Genomic DNA, 22,212 nt, shown 5'->3' with positions numbered 1-22,212 from the left:
AAGTTTGAATTATAGCTGTGTTTTGTTATTATTGGTTTGGTTTGGTTTTGAGACAGGGGCTTGCTATATATTCCAGGCTGCCCCTGAATTCACTATGTAGCTCAGGCTGGTTTCAAACTCAAGGACATCATCCTGCTTCAGCCTCCTAAATGCTACGATTACAGACATGTAACTACAATACCCTGCAAGTTATAGCTGTCTTTTAAAAGACTTTAGGAGACAGCTAAAATTCTGGTTCAGATTTTAAACAGTCACCCTAGTAAAATATTCAGTGAAGCTGTAAAGCATGGGTAGTGGCACATACCTACTCTCTCACCTACTTGGGAGGCTGAGGCAGACCCATTGCTAAATCAGAGGCTAGCATGGGCAACACAGTGAGAGCCTTGACTCCAAAGACAAAGAAGTAAGAAAAGAATGAAAACCTCCAACACTGAGATACTACCTCACTTAGAAAGAATGGGTATCATCAGAAATCAAGTAACAAATGCTGGCCAAGCTTCAGGGGAAAAGGCACCCTTCTATCTTGCTGCTAAGAATGTACACTAGTATGACCACTATGGAGATAAGTATGAAGGTTGTTCAAAAACTGAAAACAAAAAATTTCATCTGACTCAGCCATTCCCTTTTTGGTATCTTCCCAAAAGAGTTAAAGACATATTACAGTGACATATGCACACCCATGTTTACAGCAGCACAATTCATAATATCTGAATCTTGGGAACAGCCTATACATCCATTAACAGGTAAAAGGATAAAGAAAGTATGGCATTTATATACAATGGAGAACTACTGAGTATGGCCTTGTACCAGTTTTTTTCTGCAGGCAATACTGGGGGTGCTGTGAAACAATACATCACAAAGTAATATAAAAGTAATACAAGGTGGAAAGAGCAAGAAGACTGATGGATCTGATCTAAAAGTTACTCAGAAGAGTCAGATTCTAAACATAAAAATATTTTAGAAATACTTAACTGGGCTGGCCAGATAGCTCAGCAGATTAAAGCGCCCCCAGCCTGCCCCACCCCCAGGGTGCCCTGAGATGGCAATTGAGACTGGGCATGGTGAGGCATGCCTATAATCCCAGCACTTGGGAGGCTGAAAACAGGAGAATCACTATGAGTCTGATCTATGTAGTGAGACCCTGTATACCCTATACACCCTGTCCTAAATTCAGAAAAAAAAAACCTTAACTAACTCATTATATATCCCTTTTTACATATGCCCAAGATAAAGAGATGAATTTTGAAATATGTTCTAATTAATTTTGAACATTCAAAAAAAGTAAGCAAATGATAGAACACACTGTCATATATTGTGCCATGTTTTCTCTTAAAACAAAACATCAACTTTCTCCTTTAAAAAACTCAAGATATTTTAAAATGCATCATGGATCTTCTGATCCACAAATGTCAACATAGGAACTGGTACAAGGCCATACTCAGAGAAGAGATGTATGCAAAGCAAAGTGGGAAGACTAAGCCCAGGGCCTTCATACTGAGGAAGATCCCTGCTCCTTCTATTTTTTTCTTTTGAGACAGAGTCTTGCTAAGTCGTCAAGTTTCCCAGGCTGGGCTCAAAGTCGTGCTCCTCTTGCTTCAGCCTCTTGGAGTACTGAGATCTTCTTCCTTCTTCCTTCTTCCTTTCTCCTTCTTCTTTATAATGTCCACAAAGGAGGCGGGAGATTGGGTGGGTAGTCCTTTTACTATTATTATATCCACATGAAGAAAATCTCTCATCACTTTGAAATTATATTAGAGATTTCTACTATTATATCCTCTGAACAATACTATGTCTTTCACTACACAAACCAAATTTCAGTGAGCTAATAAATTCAGGTATAAAACTTAGGAAATTCCTACATAAAAATCCTTTAAGTTTTTTTTTTTTTTTGTTTTTGTTTTTGCAGAACCGGGGATTGAACTCAGGCCCTTGCGCTTGCCAGGGAAGAGCTTATTCTACTGAGCCATCTCCCCAGCCCCATAAAGATCCTTTAAAAAGTAAGGGAATACACTAGAATCTGCCTCTCCCTTTCGGTTTCTCTGTGTAGTCCAAGAAGGCCTTAAACTTCTGATCTTGTCTCAGTCTGAGTGCTAATATAGGAATGAGGCACCACTGAGCCAAAGGACTGATGAATCCCACACTAGAAAGAATTAAAACATTCAGGATAAGGCCTATGCAGCAATCTCAGAGAACCCAGACTAAAACAAGAGACCGCAGGTTGGAGCAAACAGACATCTGACAAAAGGGAGGGTTCAATGAACTGATGTGTTCAGTGTACAGGAAAAAATGAAAGAACCATTAAATAAAGATGGGGATAACAATTAAGATATCAGTTCTACCAAATTATCTAAAGATGCAAACAACTCCTATCAAAATCCCAGGTAGGCATCAACAAAATAATTCAACCCAAAATATCACTCCACCTCAGTGCAAGTGAGATTTTTTCAGTACATGATTCTTTGTTAAATGGATATCCATATGGAAAATGAAATCCTGACCGCACTCCCACACCATACAGCGGTTTACTTCAGACAACAGAACTATGAAAGATTAAACAATAAAAATTCCAGAACACTACATAACACCTGAACACTTTTGGGGATCACCAGCTTTTTTTTTAATGTATTTGGTTGTGACAGGGTCTCACTAAGCAGCTCAGACTCATAGTGATCCTCCTGTTTTCAGGCTCCCCAGCGCTGGGATTACAGGTATGTGCCACTACATCTAGTCTGTGGCTAATTCAGCCCGCCTGGGGGCAGAGGTGGCATGGCAGTGGTGTCGGGGATCCAATCACAGCCCCTGTGCTTAAGCAGGTGCTTCAGTCCACTGAGCTATCTCACCAGCCCCAACACCAAACTCTTAAATTGGATGTAAACAGCACCAAGTATAAAAGAAAATAAATTATATTTCATGAAAACTTAAGAATTTTTTTTCATCAAAAGAAATCATTAACAGATTAAAAAGCAATCCACAAACATAACATTTCTTTATGGCATTGTAGAGATATCTGGAATACGTATATCTGAAAAAGGAATCAAACCCAGAATATATTAAAAACTGGAGGTGGGGATATAGTTCAGCGGCATAAGTACCTGCCTGGCAAGGGGACTGAACTCAGGACCTCGCACTTGCCAGGCAGGGGCTTAGACCACAGAGCTATTTCCCTAGCCTAAACTTAAAATCTTAGTTATGAAAGAAAATCAGATAAAAGCCAGACATAGTGGTACACAACTATAATCCCAGCACTCTGGAAGCTGCAGCAGAGTGATTATAAATTCCACCCCAGCCTGAGCAACTTAATGACTTGGCAAAAACCTGTCTCACGATAAAAAAAGGCCAGGCATAGTGATGCATGTCTGTAATTCCAGCAGGAGGATCACTGAAAGTTCAAGGCCAGCGTCTGCTACATAGTGAGTTGATGGTAGGCCTAGAATACACAGTGAGACCCTGTCTCAAATACACGTACATTATCTATACACATGCAATTCTAAAAGGAAAAGTCAAAGCTTCAATTCTGAATAAAATTTTAAAAAAGAAAACAATAAATTCTAGTGAAAAAAGAATATAAGTTACTACTAGAAGGTATGAATCTGACTATTTCTGAGGTCCCAATAATGTTATTTTAATTTGCTTAACAGTACATGGCTATATTCAATTCACACAAAAAATGTATTAAAAGACATATTTAACATTTGTCCATTTTGGGCCAGGGAGACAGCTCAGAGGCCTAAGCACCTGCCTGGCAAGCACAGGGACCAGGGTTGGATCCCCACTGTGCTGGTTCCGTCCTAGGCTTGCCGAGCTGGTAACCAAGACCAGATGTGGTGGTGCATGCCTGTAATTCCAGTGCTGGGGAAGATGAAAACAGGAGGATCACTACAAGTCCTAGCTGTGTAGGGAGACCCTGTACCAAATATGTAAAATTTTAAAAATATAAATAAATAAATAAATAAATCTTTGTCCATCTTACTATGTATTTGCTATGCTGCAATTTTTCAAAATTTGTCTCCCCAAATTTCAATTGCATACTGAGCTAAAGAAGGTAAAGGAAAAAAATAATTTAAGTAAGTCAAGTTACCCTACTTAATTAGCAATAAGTTCCTTAAATAAGGAAACAAATAAGCTTCAAATGATTAGTGCATACTGTCAAAACATATGGAAAGAATGTGTCTAACAGTTTTTCTAATATTGACAAGAAGTAAAAATAATATTTAGGCAAATAAGAAGACAGAGATAACACTGTCTATAATGTCAAGAAAGAAGTTGAAAAATTAGGAAATACTTTAGGATAAGACAAATCAGTCATCTAAAGGATATCTAAGGGCCGGCCAAATAGCTCAGTGGATTAAAGTGCCTGCAAGCAGGTGCAGGGGCCTGAGGTTCGATCCCCAGGCCCCTGCAAGCAGGTGCAGGGGCCTGAGGTTCGATCCCCAGGCCTGCCATGCCCACCCCACCCCACCCCTGGAGCACACAGAGATGGTAATTGAGACTTGGTGTGGTGGCACTCGCCTGTAATCCCAGCTGTTGGGAGGCTGTAAACAGGCACATCACTATGAGACTCGATCTAGTAGTGACACCCTGAACACCCTGTAGAACCTTCCCTAAAATACAAAAACAACTAAAAATAAAAGAAAAATCTAAAAAATCAAGAGTATCTATATGATTAATAACAACAACAGTCAGTAAATTGGTTCTCCCCAGTCAATTTTCCCAAGTGGAGACACTGGAACATATTGATCCTGAATATGATTTTAAAATTTAGAAAGATACATTAGATATTTTACATAGTTTATTTGCTATATAGGATTGTACAAACAAACCAAGTGCAATACACTTGATAGTTAAACTTTTTAAGGGTAAATCTGATTGGTAATTAAATGTAATTTCATTGCACTACATATATACACATGCATATGTGTATCTTTATATAGTCATATATATACATACCTATATATATAACATACACATCTATATATAACATAAATAATGTGTATATCTGTACTGACAAAAAAGATAAAAATTTAAACATTATCATTAAGAGTTATAAAAGCACTAAAATAGTGTCACAATTATACAAGGGTATAGTAGAAAGAAATGGTTTAGTGGGTTAATTTCTCACTTATTATATGTTTACAGGTGATAAATCAAGAATCAGCTATAGGCACCTTATTTATAGACAGAAATACTATCAGGAAAACCAAAATAGGCATTTTCTTTTTATCTTATCTGAACAGGACCAGAATTGCAGCACAGGACTACTATTTTTCATACAATTTAAAGTATCATTTTACATTTTTAATCATGAATATAAACTACTGGTGATCAAAATTTTGAATCTTATTACAGAAGAATGTCATTAAAATTTTTACTTTGTACTCTTTGTAAAAACATATCATGAATGTTCATCCCAATTTTATAAATATACATATATTGTATATAAGCATATTTGCAGGTTTGAAAATCTATCTGTGAAGGAAACAAAAATGTTTTCTATTTATTGAAAGGAGCATACTAAATAACATATATAAAACCACAAAACCTGGCACAAGGTAAAGATTCAATATATTTAGCTATTATTGCCAGTATTTATCATAGACACAAAGAAAAAAAGGCTCAACAAAAACATTAGAACTGGTGGTATTTATTATGTGAAGCATTTGACACACTATAAGCATTCAACAGCTATCAACTAAATCAATTTTACCTAGCTTTTAAGAAACGATTTTCTTCTAAGACTATCAAATCAAAAAAGACACATCTACTTAATTTGAATAAAATCAAAGTTAAAACTAAAAAAGCATTTAAAGAAAGAAAAGTATGCTCTAATCTCATTGTTTATACAAAGAATTAGCAGCAGCAGCAATAGGGGTTACCGTGTAGAATACATATTGCATGTTAACTGTTTCTTCTAAAGTTCTCTCTTTTTTTTGGAACTGGGGGTTGAACTCAGGCCCCTGCACTTGCCAGGGAAGCACTTATTCCACTGAGCTATCTCCCCGGACCTGTTCTCTTGTCTTTTAAATTTTTGCTGCAAATAAAAATTTTAAAATTTGCTGGGATTCAAGAGGGGGAATCTCTCTAAAATGCTATTCCACACAGAAAGTAACTGCTTAAAAGGGCCAAAGGGCCAGTGAGATGGCTCAGTGGAATAAGTGCCTGCTTAGACAAGTGCAGGGATTGGGGTTCCATCCCCAGCACCACATGCCACACCAGCCAGACCAGGCATGGTGGTGCATGCCTGTAATCCCAGCACTGTGGAGGTTGAAAATAGGAGGATCACTACAAGTCTGAGATGCATAGTGAAACCCTGTAGCAAATGCATACAAAAGAAACGACGAAAATTTTCATATCATGTTAATTGTTTTTATACATAGAATAGTTACTGATTCTTTCACATCTACAAGATGATATACCAATATATTTCTCCTTGCAATATTCAGCTAGGGGAACACAAATAAGGCTATAATTAAAATTAAAGAAGGAAATGCTTAAACTTCCCTAGATAAGGCTCCACACTATCCTCTGAAAGCATATCACCTTATACAACAGGCCTGTAATGGAAACTAAAATCCAGAATGAATATAAAAATTAACCTTTCATTAACTGAAGAAAATGGAGCACATAAATGAGAATGAATAAATATACTTGTGAAATATCTTTAAGCAACAGGTTCACAATCTTTGTATTAAGAAACATTTTATTTCTCAATAAAATTATGGGAAAAAATAGCACAGATATACAGCTACTTTCTCTTAGTTCAATGAGAAGAAAGATTTGAACTAATAGTGTTTAGACAAGACATCATGTCTGCATCTTGTACTATGAATAACTACTACAAAGACAACAATATGCAATGTTTTAATTATTGTAACTGTCCTAACCTGTTTTGAAACTATCTTATTGGTACTTTTTTCTCAATAAAATTATTTTAAAAATATGAAAAAAAAGAAACATGTTAGCTCCTCTGTTAAATATTCAAATGAAACATAAGGGGAATCAAAGAACAGCAACCAGAAATGAGAAGTAAAGAGAAAAGGGGAAGTGCTAAGGTTCTAACAACCACATCTGCCCTTAAGTAAACCTAGCATGGGGACCTCCAGCTCCAAGCTTACCTGTGCATACTCTCTTTCAATAGCAGCCCTCTTCTGACTGAATGTCCTAAAAATACAAATAAAAATTAATTATCAAAAACATAACTTAATAATGTCATGTAAATTTATCAACACACCTTCAAATATTGTCTGGGAAATGTATTTCATTTTTTAGCTGTTTAGAAAGACTGCTACCAGCAGTAACAGTCTCCACAGTTACACAATCCACATTCAAAGCCCAGCTCTAACCACCTACAGGAATGATCTTAGACAAGATGTTAGACTTCCCTGTGCCTCAACTTCCTCCTTGGTAAACTGGGTTCAAAATCAGAACTCATTTCATAAAATACTCTAAAACTTATTTGAAATATAGAAAGTCATCAAAAGTGTCTAGCAGAATAGCTCAACACACAAAGTGCCTGCTTTGGCAAGCTCAGGAACCAGGGTTCAATCCCCCATCCTGCATGTGGTGCCAGCCCCACTCCCAGGGTGCGCTGAGCTGCTGGTAAGAGTCCAGGTGTTGTGGCACATGTCTGTAATCCCAGCGCTGGGGAGGCTGAAAACAGGAGGATCACCATGAGTCAAATCATCATAGTGAGACTCTGTATCACATACACAAATGGAAAAAAAAAAAAAAAAGGTGTCTAGCACACAGTAAATCTCAGGTCAAGTATTGGCAACTGTGGTAAGAATGGCTATTATATAATATGGTTACTAAAAATGTTTACTTAACTCAGTGACACAACAGAAACTAGAGAAAACAAGGTAAAAAATTCTGATCACTTTAACATGAAAACTCATAAACTGTTTCCTACTTTTTAAAAAACAGCACAAGGTGGCTACATATGTAGTGCACTGAGAACATATTTTCCATGTATGTATAATTTTGCAGATTCTAAGGTTCATACTTTTCACATCTGAACATTTATGGCTAGGCACAGTGGTAAACACAGGTAGTCCCAGCCACTTGGGAGGCTACAGGAGGAGACTTACTTGAACCTCATTTGTTTTTCTGTGTTTGTTTCTTTGGGGTGGGGGGAGGGTTGAGACAAGAGTCTTGCTTGTAATTTAGGATGGACTTCAGCTTACTATGCATCACAGGACAGGCCAGAACTTGCAGCGATCCTCCTGTCTCAGCCTCCTGAGTGCTGAGATTGCAGGAGTGCACCACCACATTCATTTTTGGGTTTGTCTATTTGTTTGTTTGTTTTTGAAATAGTATCTCACTATTTCAAAACTATTTTAGACTGGGGTCTTAAACTTGCTATGTAGATCAGGCCGGCCTTAAACTTGTGATTCTCCTACTTCAACCTCCAAGAGCTGGTGCATACCATGTCACCTGGATTGAACCCAGGATTTCTAGGCCAGTCCAAGCAACATAGGGAGATCTTGTCACTTTAAAAAAAATTGTAAATTTATAATGCAGGGATGAATCTTTATGACTAGCAGTATTTTCTCTTATTTTACTGGTTAATAAAATAATAACCTTATGAACCACATAATACTGGCAATTTACTTTGAATATTCTGAATTAAAAACTTATCTGTTCTATGCTAGGAATCTGTACTGAAAAACCACTGTAACCCATGAAACACACACACACACACACACACACACACACACACACTTCCATTTTCAACCCAATTTTGGAGGGGAGGAGGGTTGAGAAAGGGTTCTGTTCTGTAGTTCAGATCAGCCTTAAACTTACAACATAGCCCAGGCTGGCTTTAGCCTGATTTGCCTGCCTCAGAAGTCTGAGTGCTGGGATTACAGGTATGTAGCACCATGCCCAGGTCAACCAAAACTTACGAGTGTCCTTCTATTTGTGGAAGTCAGCATACAGATAAATATAGTAGTACAAGGTAGTATTTGATTCATACAGAAATCCCAGCACTCTGGGAGGCTGAGGTAGGAGGATCATGAGTTCAAAACCAGATTGGACAATTTAGTGACTTAACGAAACCCTGCTTCAAAATTTAAAAATGGGAAAAGGAGGTATAAACTCATTGTGTAGGTCCTGCATTCAATCCCCACTATTGCCACAGATAGACAGACAGACAATATCTGAAATTCTAAGCCTAGTTAAGTAAGTGTCAAAATTTGTTCCATAAATAAAAGCTTTCAATGGGGGGAAGCAGATCCTGCTGTACTAAGACAGACATAAGTGGAAAGAGAGTTCACTGGAATAGAAAAAAGTCATGAAATCAAAATTAACTTGAAAAAGTATTTAAGTTTACCAATACAGCCTAAGAAATGTAACTATTCAAAATCTTACTATATTTGTTTGAATAAATAACTAATTTCTTAATGTTAAAATATAAAAGGAGAAAGACTTTAAAAATTCATGCATGTTTAACGGTATTTTAGATTATCTATAAAAAATAAGAGTCTATACAATAAATATCTCCAGTGCATTCAAGGGTTAAGGAAGCAGAGAAAATTCTGGTAAGACACTGGGATAGGAAGCCGCAGAAACCTGTGTTCCATTGAGACAACAAAGTCACTGGTACTGCCTATCTCATCTACCCATTTTGGAATTAGGGAGTCAATCGCAGGGCTCCTACTTCCAAGGGAAAGCTTAGATAATAGTAATTAACTTGATCCAATTTCAATCAGGACAGTTGGAACCACCACTCTCTACCCCTAAGTCTGTGACAATGCAGCCAGGCATTTTGTTTCAGAAGCAGCTTGTCTATTTGTTTGTTTGTTTGTTTTTAAATAGTATCTCAACTATGACCAAGATGGGCAAAACAAAACCTGTCTCTGAGATTATGCTATGACTGATACTGACGGTAGAGATACAGAGAAGGCAAACACTGTTGCTCAGTCTCCCTCATTTTCATGCAAGTCCCTCTCCCTTTGGCCTCAGTGACTTAAGAAAATTTAAAGGGTCATTGCCTTTTTAGCCCTGGTAAGGCTAAACCACAAAGACACTGAAAATCTGACAGTATCTATAATTACAATTAAATAAGGAATCAAAAATCTTCCAGCAAAAATAAGCCTTAGACCTGATGGTCTCACTAGTGAATCTTATTAAACTTCTAGAGATCGCTAATCCTTCTCAAATATTTCCAAAAATATTAAAGAGAAAGAAACAATCTCTAATTCTTTCTATGGACATGCATCATCCTGATACTGTAGATTAACTTCACTTATGAACATTGACAATAGAAATCCTCAACAAAAACTAGCAAATTAAATTCAGCAGCCTATTAAAAGAAGTATATATCATGATTAAGTGGGACTTATTCCTGAAATACAAGGATTCGGCATACAAAAACTGAACACTGAAAAAATATGAAGAAAAAAGACCTACATGGTCATCTCAATACAGAAAAAAGCATTTAAAAATATTCTTTTAAGATAAAAAATTCTAAACAGAAACTATTTCAACATAGTAAGTCATATATGAAAAACCTGTACCTAAACATTATGCTCAAGTATAAACAGTGAAAACTCTACCTCTGAGATCAAGCACAAGGATGCCCACGTTTACCACTGTGTGTGGGGGGGAGGATGGGGAGTGGTACTGAGGACCAAACACAGGACCTTCGCACCACAGTATATCCACAGCACTTTGTTTATATTTTATTTTGAAACAGGGTCTCACTAAATCATCCAAACTCAGCTGAAACTGGCTATCCTTCCAAAGTGAAGGAATTACAATCATGAGCAACTATGCCTAGCCCCTTCTGCCACTTCTGTTCAACACAGTGCTGGAAATACTAGCAAGAACAATTAGACAAGAAAAAGAAATAAAGACAACCAATTTGCAAAGAAAGAAGTAAAATGATCCTTATCACAAATGGTGTAATATTTTATATAGAAAAACCTTAGATTCCTTCTAGAACTAAGGGAATTCAGTAAAGTAAAAATGATACAAAGTCACATACAAGGAGCTGAGGAGATAGCTAAGCTGCAGAAGCAGCTGCCTGGCAAGCACAAAGTCTTGAGTTTGATCCCCAGTACCACCAAAAAAAAAAAGTCTTTAAAAAGTCACACACAACATTCAGTTACACTTCTACATATAATGATACAAAACGAAATTTTAAAGTCCACTTATTATCAAAATACAATATTTAGAAATTAATCTTAGTGAAAATTATAAAACACGTCTGAAATTAAAGAAAAAATACCCCATGTTTGTGGGAAAACAATATTGTTAAGGATGAAATACCATCAAAAGCAGTGTATAGATTTAACAGCTTCTCTATAAAAATCCCATGATGATTTCTGCAGAAATGGAGAAAACATTCATTGAGAACATCCTAACATTTATTGAGAATCTCAAGGAACTTCTAAATAGCTAAAAATAAGCCTGAAAGAAGAAAAAAAAAAAAAAGAACACTAAAAGGCACACATTTCCTACCAAGATATAAAATCAGTGTGATGCAGGCACACAGATCTACAGAACAGATTAGGAGGCCCAGAAATAAACACACGCACGTATAATCAACTGATCTTCAACACGAATTACAAGAATATACACCAGGAGAGAGCAGTCTCTTCAACAAATGCAAATGGGTAGACTAGATACCCACACACAAAAAAGGGCTTGAGATCCTTACCTACTATCATATACAAAACTTAACTCAAAATTGGATTCATGACCTACATTAAAACTTAAAATCATTTTTTAAAAAACTCTTAGAATAAAGCAGGGTAAATAAGATTGGACTTCGCAATAATATCTTGGATATGACAGCAAAGGCACAGGGAACAAAAGAGAAAAACAGACAAATTAAGACACACAACAGCCCTTTTGGCCAGAACCACCATTGTCTAGTATTTGCAAAATGACTAACACAAAGGGTAAGAGGAGGGGAACCCGGTATATCTTCTCCAGGCCTTTTAGAAAACATGGGGTTGTTCATTTGGCCACATACATATGAATCTACAGAAAGGGTGATATTGTAGACATCAAGGGAATGGGTACAGTGCAAACAGGAATGCCTCACAAATGTTACCATGGCAAAACGGGATGAGTCTACATTGTGACCCAGCATGCTGTTGGCATTGTTGTAAACAAGCAAGTTAAGGCACGATACTTGCCAAGAGGATTAATGTACATATGGAGCACATTAAACACTCAAAAAGTCATGATAGTTTCCTGAAACGTGTCAAGGAAAATGATCAAAAAAGAAGGAAGCCAGAGTTCCACTGAAGCACCAACCTGTCCCTCCCAGAGAAACACACTTTGTGAGGACCAATGGAAAGGAAGGAACCTGAGTTGTTGGAACCTATTCCCTATGAATTCATGGTATAAACTGGGGATGTTGCTCTGCTATTCAGCACCCAATTGCAGCTTAAGTGTTGTAGGTCCTATGCAAAAATAAAATCATACTGTGTTGTAAGGGTGGTTTTCTTAGTTGAACAAGTATGTGGTGCCTTCTTATCACAGAAATATTTGCAGCAGACTTTCACCGTACCTAGTAATTGTGTCTAGTCTTTACTCTTCAGTGTTTTTCTTGCTGAAAGATATTGCTGAGGTATTATGCAGGTGAATACCCAAATATTCAAATATTTATAAAATATTTATATTGGCTTGAATCACCAGGGGGAAAAGATGTATCAAAATAAATGGAAGTCACTTCAGAAACAAAGTCCATCTCAGTTAAATAAATTGTTTAAAATTTAAAAAGACTTCTACAAAAATATTAAATTTTTATGACTCAAAACACTATCAACATACTAAAAAAAGTAGAGAAAATAACTTGAGTTCAATCTCTAGTACTACAATCAGTCAATGTGAAATGAAATAAGTCAGTTTAAAAAGCCAAACACTGCATTCCAGTTATGTGAAGTACTTAAAACAGTCAACAGCACAGAGACAAAGTAGAATAGGGTCTGTCAGGAGTACTGGGAAATGGTAAGTTACAGTTTAATAGGGATAGTTTCAGTTGTACCCACTGAAAGGAGTTCTGGAAATGGAAAGTGGTAATGATGCACAGCATTTAATACCACTGAACTGTACATATTAAAATTGTTAAGATAGTAAATTTTATGTGTGTTTTTACTACACTCCAAAACTACAGAATAGAGCAAGGCAAGATTCTTTTTCTTAGGGAGTATATTATTATGAAGCATTTTACATATATATGAGTATTAGTTATAGTTCTTTAAAATGTAATTAAGCAAAAACATATAAACTACATATTATATAGGAATATATATGCTGCATATATATATACATACGCATTATACATCTGTAAATATTTACACATGTACATAAATATGCCAAAACAGCAAAGGAAGTTTTCTTGGTCCATAGGATTATAGGCTTTCATTTTATTCTTTTCCTTTGTCTGTAATTCTGATATTTAGTAAAAATGTGCATTACATTGGAAACAAAAGCCTTTTTTAAAAATAACTGCACATTCACAAACAAGCGCACACACTTGTATAACATTAATACTGTTTTTCTTTCTTCTTTTGTATTTAAGACAAGGTCTACAGGGTCTACAGGGTCTCACTATGTAGATCAGATTCGTAGTGATTCTCCTGTTTGCAGCCTCCCAAACGCTGGGATTACAGGCGCATGCCACCACATGCAGTCTCAATCACTGTCTCAGCGCATCCCCAGGGGCAGGGTCAGCACTGCATGCCAGAGATCAAACCCCAGCTGCTGCTCTCTGCCTAAGCAAGCACTTTAGTCTGCTGAGCTATCAGGCCAGCCCTAATATTGCTTTTCTAATCTCTAACTGAGGTTAGAAATTATGACTAGTGCTACCAAATTCCCACCCATTATTAATAGCCTAGTCAAAAAGACATTAAAATGAACTAGGTCATATTTTCACCATTTAAAAAAGAATCTAGAAAAATTACATATATATACATATATATATGAAATGGCATTTTAAGAACATTTCAAAAAATAAAAGCAATGTTTACTATCCATTTAAACTTTGATATAACTCATCTTATTTGAAACAATGATTTTCATGTAAGGACTGCAAGAAAAAGAACTAATTCTTCAGAACATGGCATCAATTAATTTAAACATTTTCAGTGTCATATTTAGTTGTTAAACAGTTACCAAGGCTATCAACTAATTTTCCTTTCCAAAGAAAGAAAACAAATCTAAAATAAAAACTACCCAAAATTAACATGATAAATATTTGGAAATTTATTCATCATAATTCATCATACACCAGGAGAACACACACACACACACACACACACACACACACACACACACACACACACACAAAATGTTATTTTGGCTGGCCAGATAGCTCAGCAGATTAAAGCATCTGCACAGAGGCCAGGGTTCGATCCCTGCTGTGGCAGCCCCACCCCCGGGTCGCCCTGAGAGGGCGATTGAAACTGGGTGGTAGCACATGCCTGTAATCCCAGCACTTAGGAGGCTGAAAACAGGAGAATCACTACAAGTCCCATCTAAGTAGTAAGACCCTGTAGACCCTGTACTAAATACATAAAAAAACCCTTATATTATTTGAATATGTATCATACATATAAATAATCTGTATTGAGGTAAAATTCACATAACAAAAATTAACAACAAAAGATACAATTAACCACTTCGAATGTATTTTAATTCAGTGGTATTTCGTGTACCGGATGTTACGTCACCACAATGTGTCCTTAGTTTCAAATTTTTTCATCACCCCAGGCAGCAACTTATACCCACTAAGTAATCACTTCCCATTCCTCGCTACTTCATCCTTTGACAACAACAAATGTAATTTTTTGTCACTATTAATTTGTGAAATATAGACATATCCTATTAAAAGGATTATACAATATGTGACCTTTTATGTCTGGCTTCTTTTACTCATATTACTCATATACATGTCTTTGTTTCATCAAAGGTGTAGCATCATCAGGGCTGACGATCTTTTGTGGCAGAGCACGGGTCTCACATGATCAAGGTCTGAGGCTTGATCCCAAGCACCACCACCACCAGAAAGCGTTACTAATATGTCATTCTTTTCCAAAGCTGAATATCTCACTGTGTACATATACCACCTCATTTATCTATTTAACTAACAGATGTGTGAACTACTTCCACATCTTGACCATTATAGGCTGCTATAAACATTTGTGTGTATAAGTTTCTGTGTGGACATATACTTTAAAATCTCTTGGGTATATAACCAGGAGGAGAACTGCTATACCATATGGTAATTCTATGCTTAATTTCTGAAGAACCATCAAATTTTTCCACAACAACTGTTTCACTTTATATGTTCACCATATGTTTTAATAACTAAATCAAAATAACTTTTCAAAATAAATTATATTATCAGAAGAATTCTACGTAGCCATAATAAAGAACATAGTACCTCTTTATGTACTGGCATGAAAATATGTCCTCAATTAACTCATGCAATAAACTTCTTTGCTGGCATACTGAGCTAGACACCATATAAGTCCTAAGGATAAAACAGCTAATAAGACTTTAAAAAAAAACCACAGCTAATAAGGTAAACTTCAAGAAGGACAAGTAGATAATAAACAATTACAACCACTGTGATAAAGAAAGCTACAAAGTCAGGATTTTTTGCAGTCAGTTTCAGAAGAATTATAAAGTAACATGTCATTTTACTTTTGAAATATATCAATATAGGGCTGGCCAAATAGCTCAGCAGATTAAGGCGCCTGTTTAAGCAGACACAAGGGTCAGAGGATTGATCCCTGGCCTGCCTTGCGGGCCCCACCCCCCAGGGTGTGCTGAGACTGTGAATGAGACTGGGTGTGGTGGTGCCTGCCTGTAATCCCAACTCTTGGGAAGCTGAAAAAAGAATCACTACAAGTCCTATCTGTGTAGTGAGATCCTGTATACCCTGTACACCCTGCACAAATACAAAAAAATCAATATATACCTCTGTGTACCACAGATAGCTGTATACACTCAGAAGTACCTGAAAAGCACATCTAGATGGGCAAGATACTTTAAAAATATACTTCAAATTTTTATTAAATAAAGGGGATATTTTCTGCTTTGTTTGTTGTTCCCAGTAATCTTTTATTTCCATAATTGGAAAAAAATTTTTTTTTGGAAAAAAATAATTTTTAATCAACTCATATACTTACATGGAAAAATATAAGTTCCATATTGTCTCGAAAAGAATAAGAATAAATCCATATGAAGATTAAATCTTTAATAAAATTCTATGTTTTGAGTAATTTTCTAAAACCAAGATCAAGATTGGCTGATCAAGCCATTCTCCTGATTTAAGAAATCATTCCTCAGCACCTTTAGGGTATGAGCCTAACTTCCTTAACACAACACAGAGGACCACCAGGAGCTGCCACTTAGTGTGTCCTCATCTCTATTAACTTCATTCACAACCTAGCCCTCAGCCAAACATTTTAAGAGATTGTGGCACTCTCTATAAGCAATAAATATACTTTGGATTTTAGTATTTATGCTAAGACAATAGATTTCATTTCAGCACAATGCCTGAACACTGCAGAGGTTTAATAAATGTCTGCTAAATTAATAAATTTTTAAAACTGATAAAAGCTATATTACCAGATTTCAGATGCTTCATAAATTTGGATTAAGTATCTAAGTTAAGTTTCTTGATTTTGGCCATAGATTATATAAGTTTTAATGTAACCATTCCCATACATTAGCTTTTGTAAACAGAGTATATGAATATACGTACAGAATTAATTTTGCCCAAAGAGAAGTCTTACTTCCCACTGTTTCTGGCCTTTGGGAGGTAGTATCCAAATTCTTGAAATATCCTGTTTCATAAAGACTATTTTTATTTACCTAGGGACCTTGTGCCACATTAAACAGTTCATCTTATAATGTGATATGCTATGGATGTGAAGATAGCTTTGGGCCACACAGTACCAACTGAACTTCTATGAGGGGCTGGGCCCTAACATCAGTAACATGAGAGTCTATCATGTCTAAGGAATTGAACCCAAATAAAAACTCAGCATACCAATGCTCAGGTAAACTTCTCTAACTGACAATACTCTGAATGTACCACTATGCATTGTGCTGTCAATGCTGCTGGGAGAGGACAACTGGAAGCTCTATTCCTGGAACTCTCTTACCCTAAGCACCCCTTTCCTTGGCTGATTTCAAACTAAGTCCCTTTGCCAAAGTAAATTACAACAGGTCTGAGAGCCCTTCAGGCAAATTACTGAGTCTGAGGAGCCCTTAAGGCCTCCAAACACCCAAGTTGTGGCAGAAGAGAAAGTGAACTCAGAAGCATCACACCTCCAAATGTGCAGCTGGTGTAAGGACTGACTGCACAATGCACCCATTTAACTTTATCACTAGAATAAAAATACCTAAGACTGTCAAATTACTAATGGTGGTAACAGACATAGGGTATTAGTAATAAAAATAAATGTCTTCCAAAATGGCTAAAATTAAAGACTGACAACTTTAAATATGTATTAATGACAAGAAAGAGTAATGAAATTCTAACACATTCAGGCTGGCCTTGCACTCTCTGTTACCCAGGTGGCCTTGAATGCATGGCAATTCTCCTGCCTCAGCCTCCCCAGGGCTGGGATTACAGGCATGTGCCCAGCTCTGGCATTTTTCTATAATTAAACATTTATCTAGTGTCACACAGCAATCTCCATATGAGGTATTTACCATGACAAAAATATATCCATAAAAACACTTGTGCAAAAAAAAAAAAATTGTAACACCTTTAGTCGTAATAATCAAAACAGTCCAAGTATCCCATCAATGAGCTAACAGATAAACAGTAATACATATTCTTACAGTGAACTAAAACTCAATAAATGACATATGAAATGACTATCTCATGATATCCTGAATTACTTGCCTCATTATTTTATAAATGATGGTGCTTATATATAATACAAAAATAATTATTTAATGTGGGCAGCAAATAGATAAGAGAACTACTGCTTATATTATCAGCACATTATCAACATTTTCATAAAGAATCTTCATAATTTTGCTCTGGAATACATGGATGTTTTTATTTTTTTTTTAACATGGATGTTTTTAAAACTATCATTACAAAACATACTGCAGCATTAAAATAATGACCTGAGAATGCAAAATAAATTTTTTTAAAACAAGCAGAATGGACAACTAAACTACACAAGACTAGCAGGTGGCAAGTTATCTGGCACCTAGTAAAAAATATTAAAAGATGCAGACATAACTACAAACACATTCACACACCTTATCTTTGAAAAGGGGCCAAACATGCTCACTGGAAGAAAGATAACCTCTTTAATAAATGGTGCTGGAAAAACTGGCTTTCCACAGGCTGAAGACTAAACCTAGACTCATCTCTATCACCATGTACTAAAATATATCAAATATCTAAATATTAAAATAGAAACACTAAACCTACTATAAGAGTAAGCAGGTAGAAATCTTGAAGACATAGGTGTAGGCAGAGTTCATAAACAAAACCCAAACTGCAGAGGAAGTACTTCAAACAATCAACAACCGGGATGTCACCTTACTAAAAATTTTGCACATTTAAACAAATCACCAACAGAGTGAAAAGAAAATCTATAAACAGGGAAAAAATTTTAGCTATCTGTACATCAGACAAAGGACTTCTGTCTAAAACATATAAAGATTTTAAAAAATCAAGCCTCTCAAATTTAAAGATCCAATCCAAAAATGGACATCTGAGATGAATACATACACTTCTCAGGTAAAGAACAATACATGGTAAACAAATATATATATATATATATATATATATTCAACATTATTGGTCATTTGGGAAATGCAAATTAAACTACAGTGAGATTCCATCTCACCCCAGAAAGACTGGCTATTATTAAAAAGTCAACCAACAGCAAATGCTGGAGGGGCTGTGGGAAAAAAGGGAACCCTTCTCCACTAGTGGTGGAAGTGCAGACTGGTATACCCACCGTGGAAATCAGTGTGGAGATTCCTCAAAAAGCTAGGATTAGGGGCGGAGTGATGGCTCAGTAGAATAAGCACTTGCATGGCAAGCGCAAGGGCCCAAGTTCAAGCCACAAAAAAGAAAAAAAGCTAGGATTAGAGGTTCCATTTTCCTAGGTATTTTTTCAGAAGAATTAAAAACACCATACCTACTTTCTCTTCCAGCAGTATTTATAGCAGCACAATTTGTAATAGTTAAATCTTGGAAACAACCCAAATGCCCATCAACTGAGGAATGGATAAAAAGGATGTGATATTTTTATGCAATGGAGTACTACTCAGCTATAAAGAAGGACAAACTCGAGGTTTTCTTAAATAAATGGATGCAATTTGAGACCATACCTATAAATGAAATAACTCAGACTCACATGTACAAACATCATATTGTCTCCCTAGTGTAAGAAACTATGAGTAAACAAGATCCAAAATGTATAATAGATATTGTGAAAGGGAAAGAAACTGCTCAAAAGGAAAAATAACTGAGCAGTGATATTACAAATTAATCCTTATTTTAGCAGTAAATCTCAACAGTGAGCTTAAAATATTTCGTACACCGTGTTGCCAATATGTGCTGTCATCCAGGCTTTATTGTTTCATTTATAGAGCACAGGCAGAGTGGATTTACTATAATTCTTAAACATCCAAGAATCTCGGGGTAAAATCTGCAATTTGAGTTCTGACTGCAACTTAAAAGTCACCAACTACATTCGCCCCTAACAGAAATCAGCCTGTCCTTTGAAGCCTGGCACTGCCTTCTCGCTAGTCATGAGAGTCCTAGATAGAATCTTCATGCAATATGAATCTGTTTATCTACATTAGAGTAGCCACCTTCATTCATTATCTTAGATAAATTTTCTGGGCAAGCTGCTGTAGCTTCTAAATCTCCACGTTCTGCTTCACTTTGCACTTCTGTGCTACGAAGACAGCTTCTTTCTTTAAACTGCATGAACCACCTCTGATAGACTTCAACTTTTCCTTCTTCAGCTTCTTTGCTTCTCAGTTCTCGTAGAATTGAAAGGTATGACCTTGGATTACACTTTGACTTAACGGAATGTTGTGGCTGATTTGATCTTCTATCCAGACCACTAGAGCTTTCTCCATATTGGCAATAAAGCTGTTTTGCTTTTTTATCATTTGTCTGCTCTTTCCAACAGCACTTTAAATTTCCTTCAAGAATTTTCCCTTTGCATTTACTAAATATTTTCCTTTACACTCAACTTGTGTACTTGTTCAATACAAAAGGTTTCTGCCTGTCCTGGCTTCTGATATATCTTCCTTATTAAGCTTAACGATTTCCAACTTCTGATTTAAAATGTAACATGGGACTAGAGACATAGGTCACTGTTGGGTTGCTCACATGTGCAATGCCCTCAGTTCAATTCCCAGTATTACAGGAGAGGAGAGGAGAGGAGAGGAGAGGAGAGGGAGCAAGTGAACAAGTGGAGATAGAGCACTTGCCTAGCATGTGCAAAATGTGAAAAGCGTCAGTATGATATCAAGCACACAAAAAAAGTGAGACACATGAAACTCTTCCTTTCACTTGAAGACTCAAAGGCCACTATAACTGGCTAACTTCAATACTGCTGTGTCCAAGAACAGGAAGGCCCAAGGAGAAAGAGGAAAAGTGCATCAGTTGATTAGTAGAAAAGTCAGAATATATATACATAGTATATATCCATTAAATTCTATCTTATACAAGTATAGCTTGTAGCACTGTGAAACACTGACAATAGCAACATCAAAGATCACTAACCGTAGCACATGACAAAGAAATAATAACTGAGATACTGTAAAAATTACCAAAATGTGCCAGGAATGGTGACACATGCTAATAATGCCAGCACTCAGTGTTAAGCAGGAGGATCATGGTGAGTTCAAGGCCAGCCTGGGCTACACAGAAAGTTCAAGGCCACCCTGAACTACATAGCCAGATCCTATCACAAAAACAAAAGCAAACAAAAAGAATTATCAAAATGTGACCTAGAAACACAAAATGAGTGCAAACTATTAGAAAAATGATATCAACAGACTTGCTCAACACAGGGTTGTCACAAACTTTCAACTTGAAAAAAAATACTTCTCTTTAAGCATATGACAAATGCATGTTAATTCTGGCATTCTGGGAAGCTGAAGCAGGAGGAACACAAATTCAAGCCCATCATGGACTACTTAAGTGACTTAGCAAAACTGTCTTTAAAAAAAAAAAAAAAAATTAAAAGGGCTGCAGCTATAGCTCAGTGCAAAGACGCAATACTTCACCAAAAACAAAAAGGAAAAGAAAGTGCTAAAATGAGGAATGCCTACATAAAAATGAATGAGACACAGCTGCTCAAAGGATCATCAGTGTCAAGCATACTTAGGTAATGACAAGACCCACAAATGCTATAATCATGGGGTGGAAAACAGAAAGTGTTCTGATTTCTTATCAATTAGGAGCCCTTAGGTACATTAATTTTCTTAACTATGCTTAGTTTTCTATCAATAACATGAAAATAAAAAGAATATCTACTTCATAATATCATTTTAAGGAGTAAATGAGTACATATTAGTAAAGTGGCTGGAAAAAACAAGGTACATGGCAAATGCCAAAAAATATTTTTTAAATAATCAAAAACATTATATTCCATAGTTTGTAACCATGAAGTTGATTCAGTTTAAACATTCTGCTTAAATTAATACACAAACCACTAACAGAAAATGTATTTTAAGTAGGTGGGGTCTTCAATGACAGAAGAGTCAGAATCTTTTTTCTCAGAAACCATCTAAAAGCAACAAAGAGGATAAATAAACAATAAAATTAGGACATTTAAGTGGAAAAGATACCAAAAGGAGATAACCTGGAGAATAAATGAAAAGATTAGGCATGAGGTTCCAAAACTCAAAAGGAAAGGAAGAGTACATTTTTTCCAGCAAACTTCCTGAGGTCACACAAAACTTAAATTCAGTATTTGCAACAAAAAAAACAGGGAACATGGCCTCACAGAGGGAGCTTCCTTGTTCATAGTTTGAAGAAGCAGAAGACACAGGACTAAATTAGGAATCACACAAACAAGCCAGGCTGGCAGAAATTGGGCTGCAAAGACATGAGAGACAGGGCAACCTCTGCTGTCCTCAGCCCTGCTGCAGCCAATCTTCACTAGTTGGCTGAGAAGTTTAAAACTCTAACATGCAACCCTGCTCATAAATAAAATTACTGTAATGGGGCCAAAGAGGAAAGTGATC

The 22,212-nt window shown here is 36.3% G+C and overlaps 1 protein-coding gene across 1 annotated transcript in view; it reads right to left on the bottom strand.

Annotated features, from left to right (window-relative positions):
- The window catches only part of Fchsd2 (FCH and double SH3 domains 2), a 350,373-nt gene that overhangs the window by 298,804 nt on the left and 29,357 nt on the right, over positions 1-22,212 (bottom strand). Inside the window, exon 3 of the mRNA XM_004641933.2 lies at positions 7,113-7,158. Coding sequence (XP_004641990.1) covers positions 7,113-7,158 — 46 coding nt within the window. The remainder of the gene's footprint in view (positions 1-7,112; positions 7,159-22,212) is intronic.

Source organism: Octodon degus, unplaced genomic scaffold, assembly GCF_000260255.1.
Source record: "Octodon degus isolate 3935 unplaced genomic scaffold, OctDeg1.0 scaffold00146, whole genome shotgun sequence".
NCBI lineage: Eukaryota > Metazoa > Chordata > Mammalia > Rodentia > Octodontidae > Octodon > Octodon degus.
The sequence above is the reverse complement of the archived record's forward strand: the minus strand, read 5'-3'. Positions and strand labels throughout refer to the sequence as shown.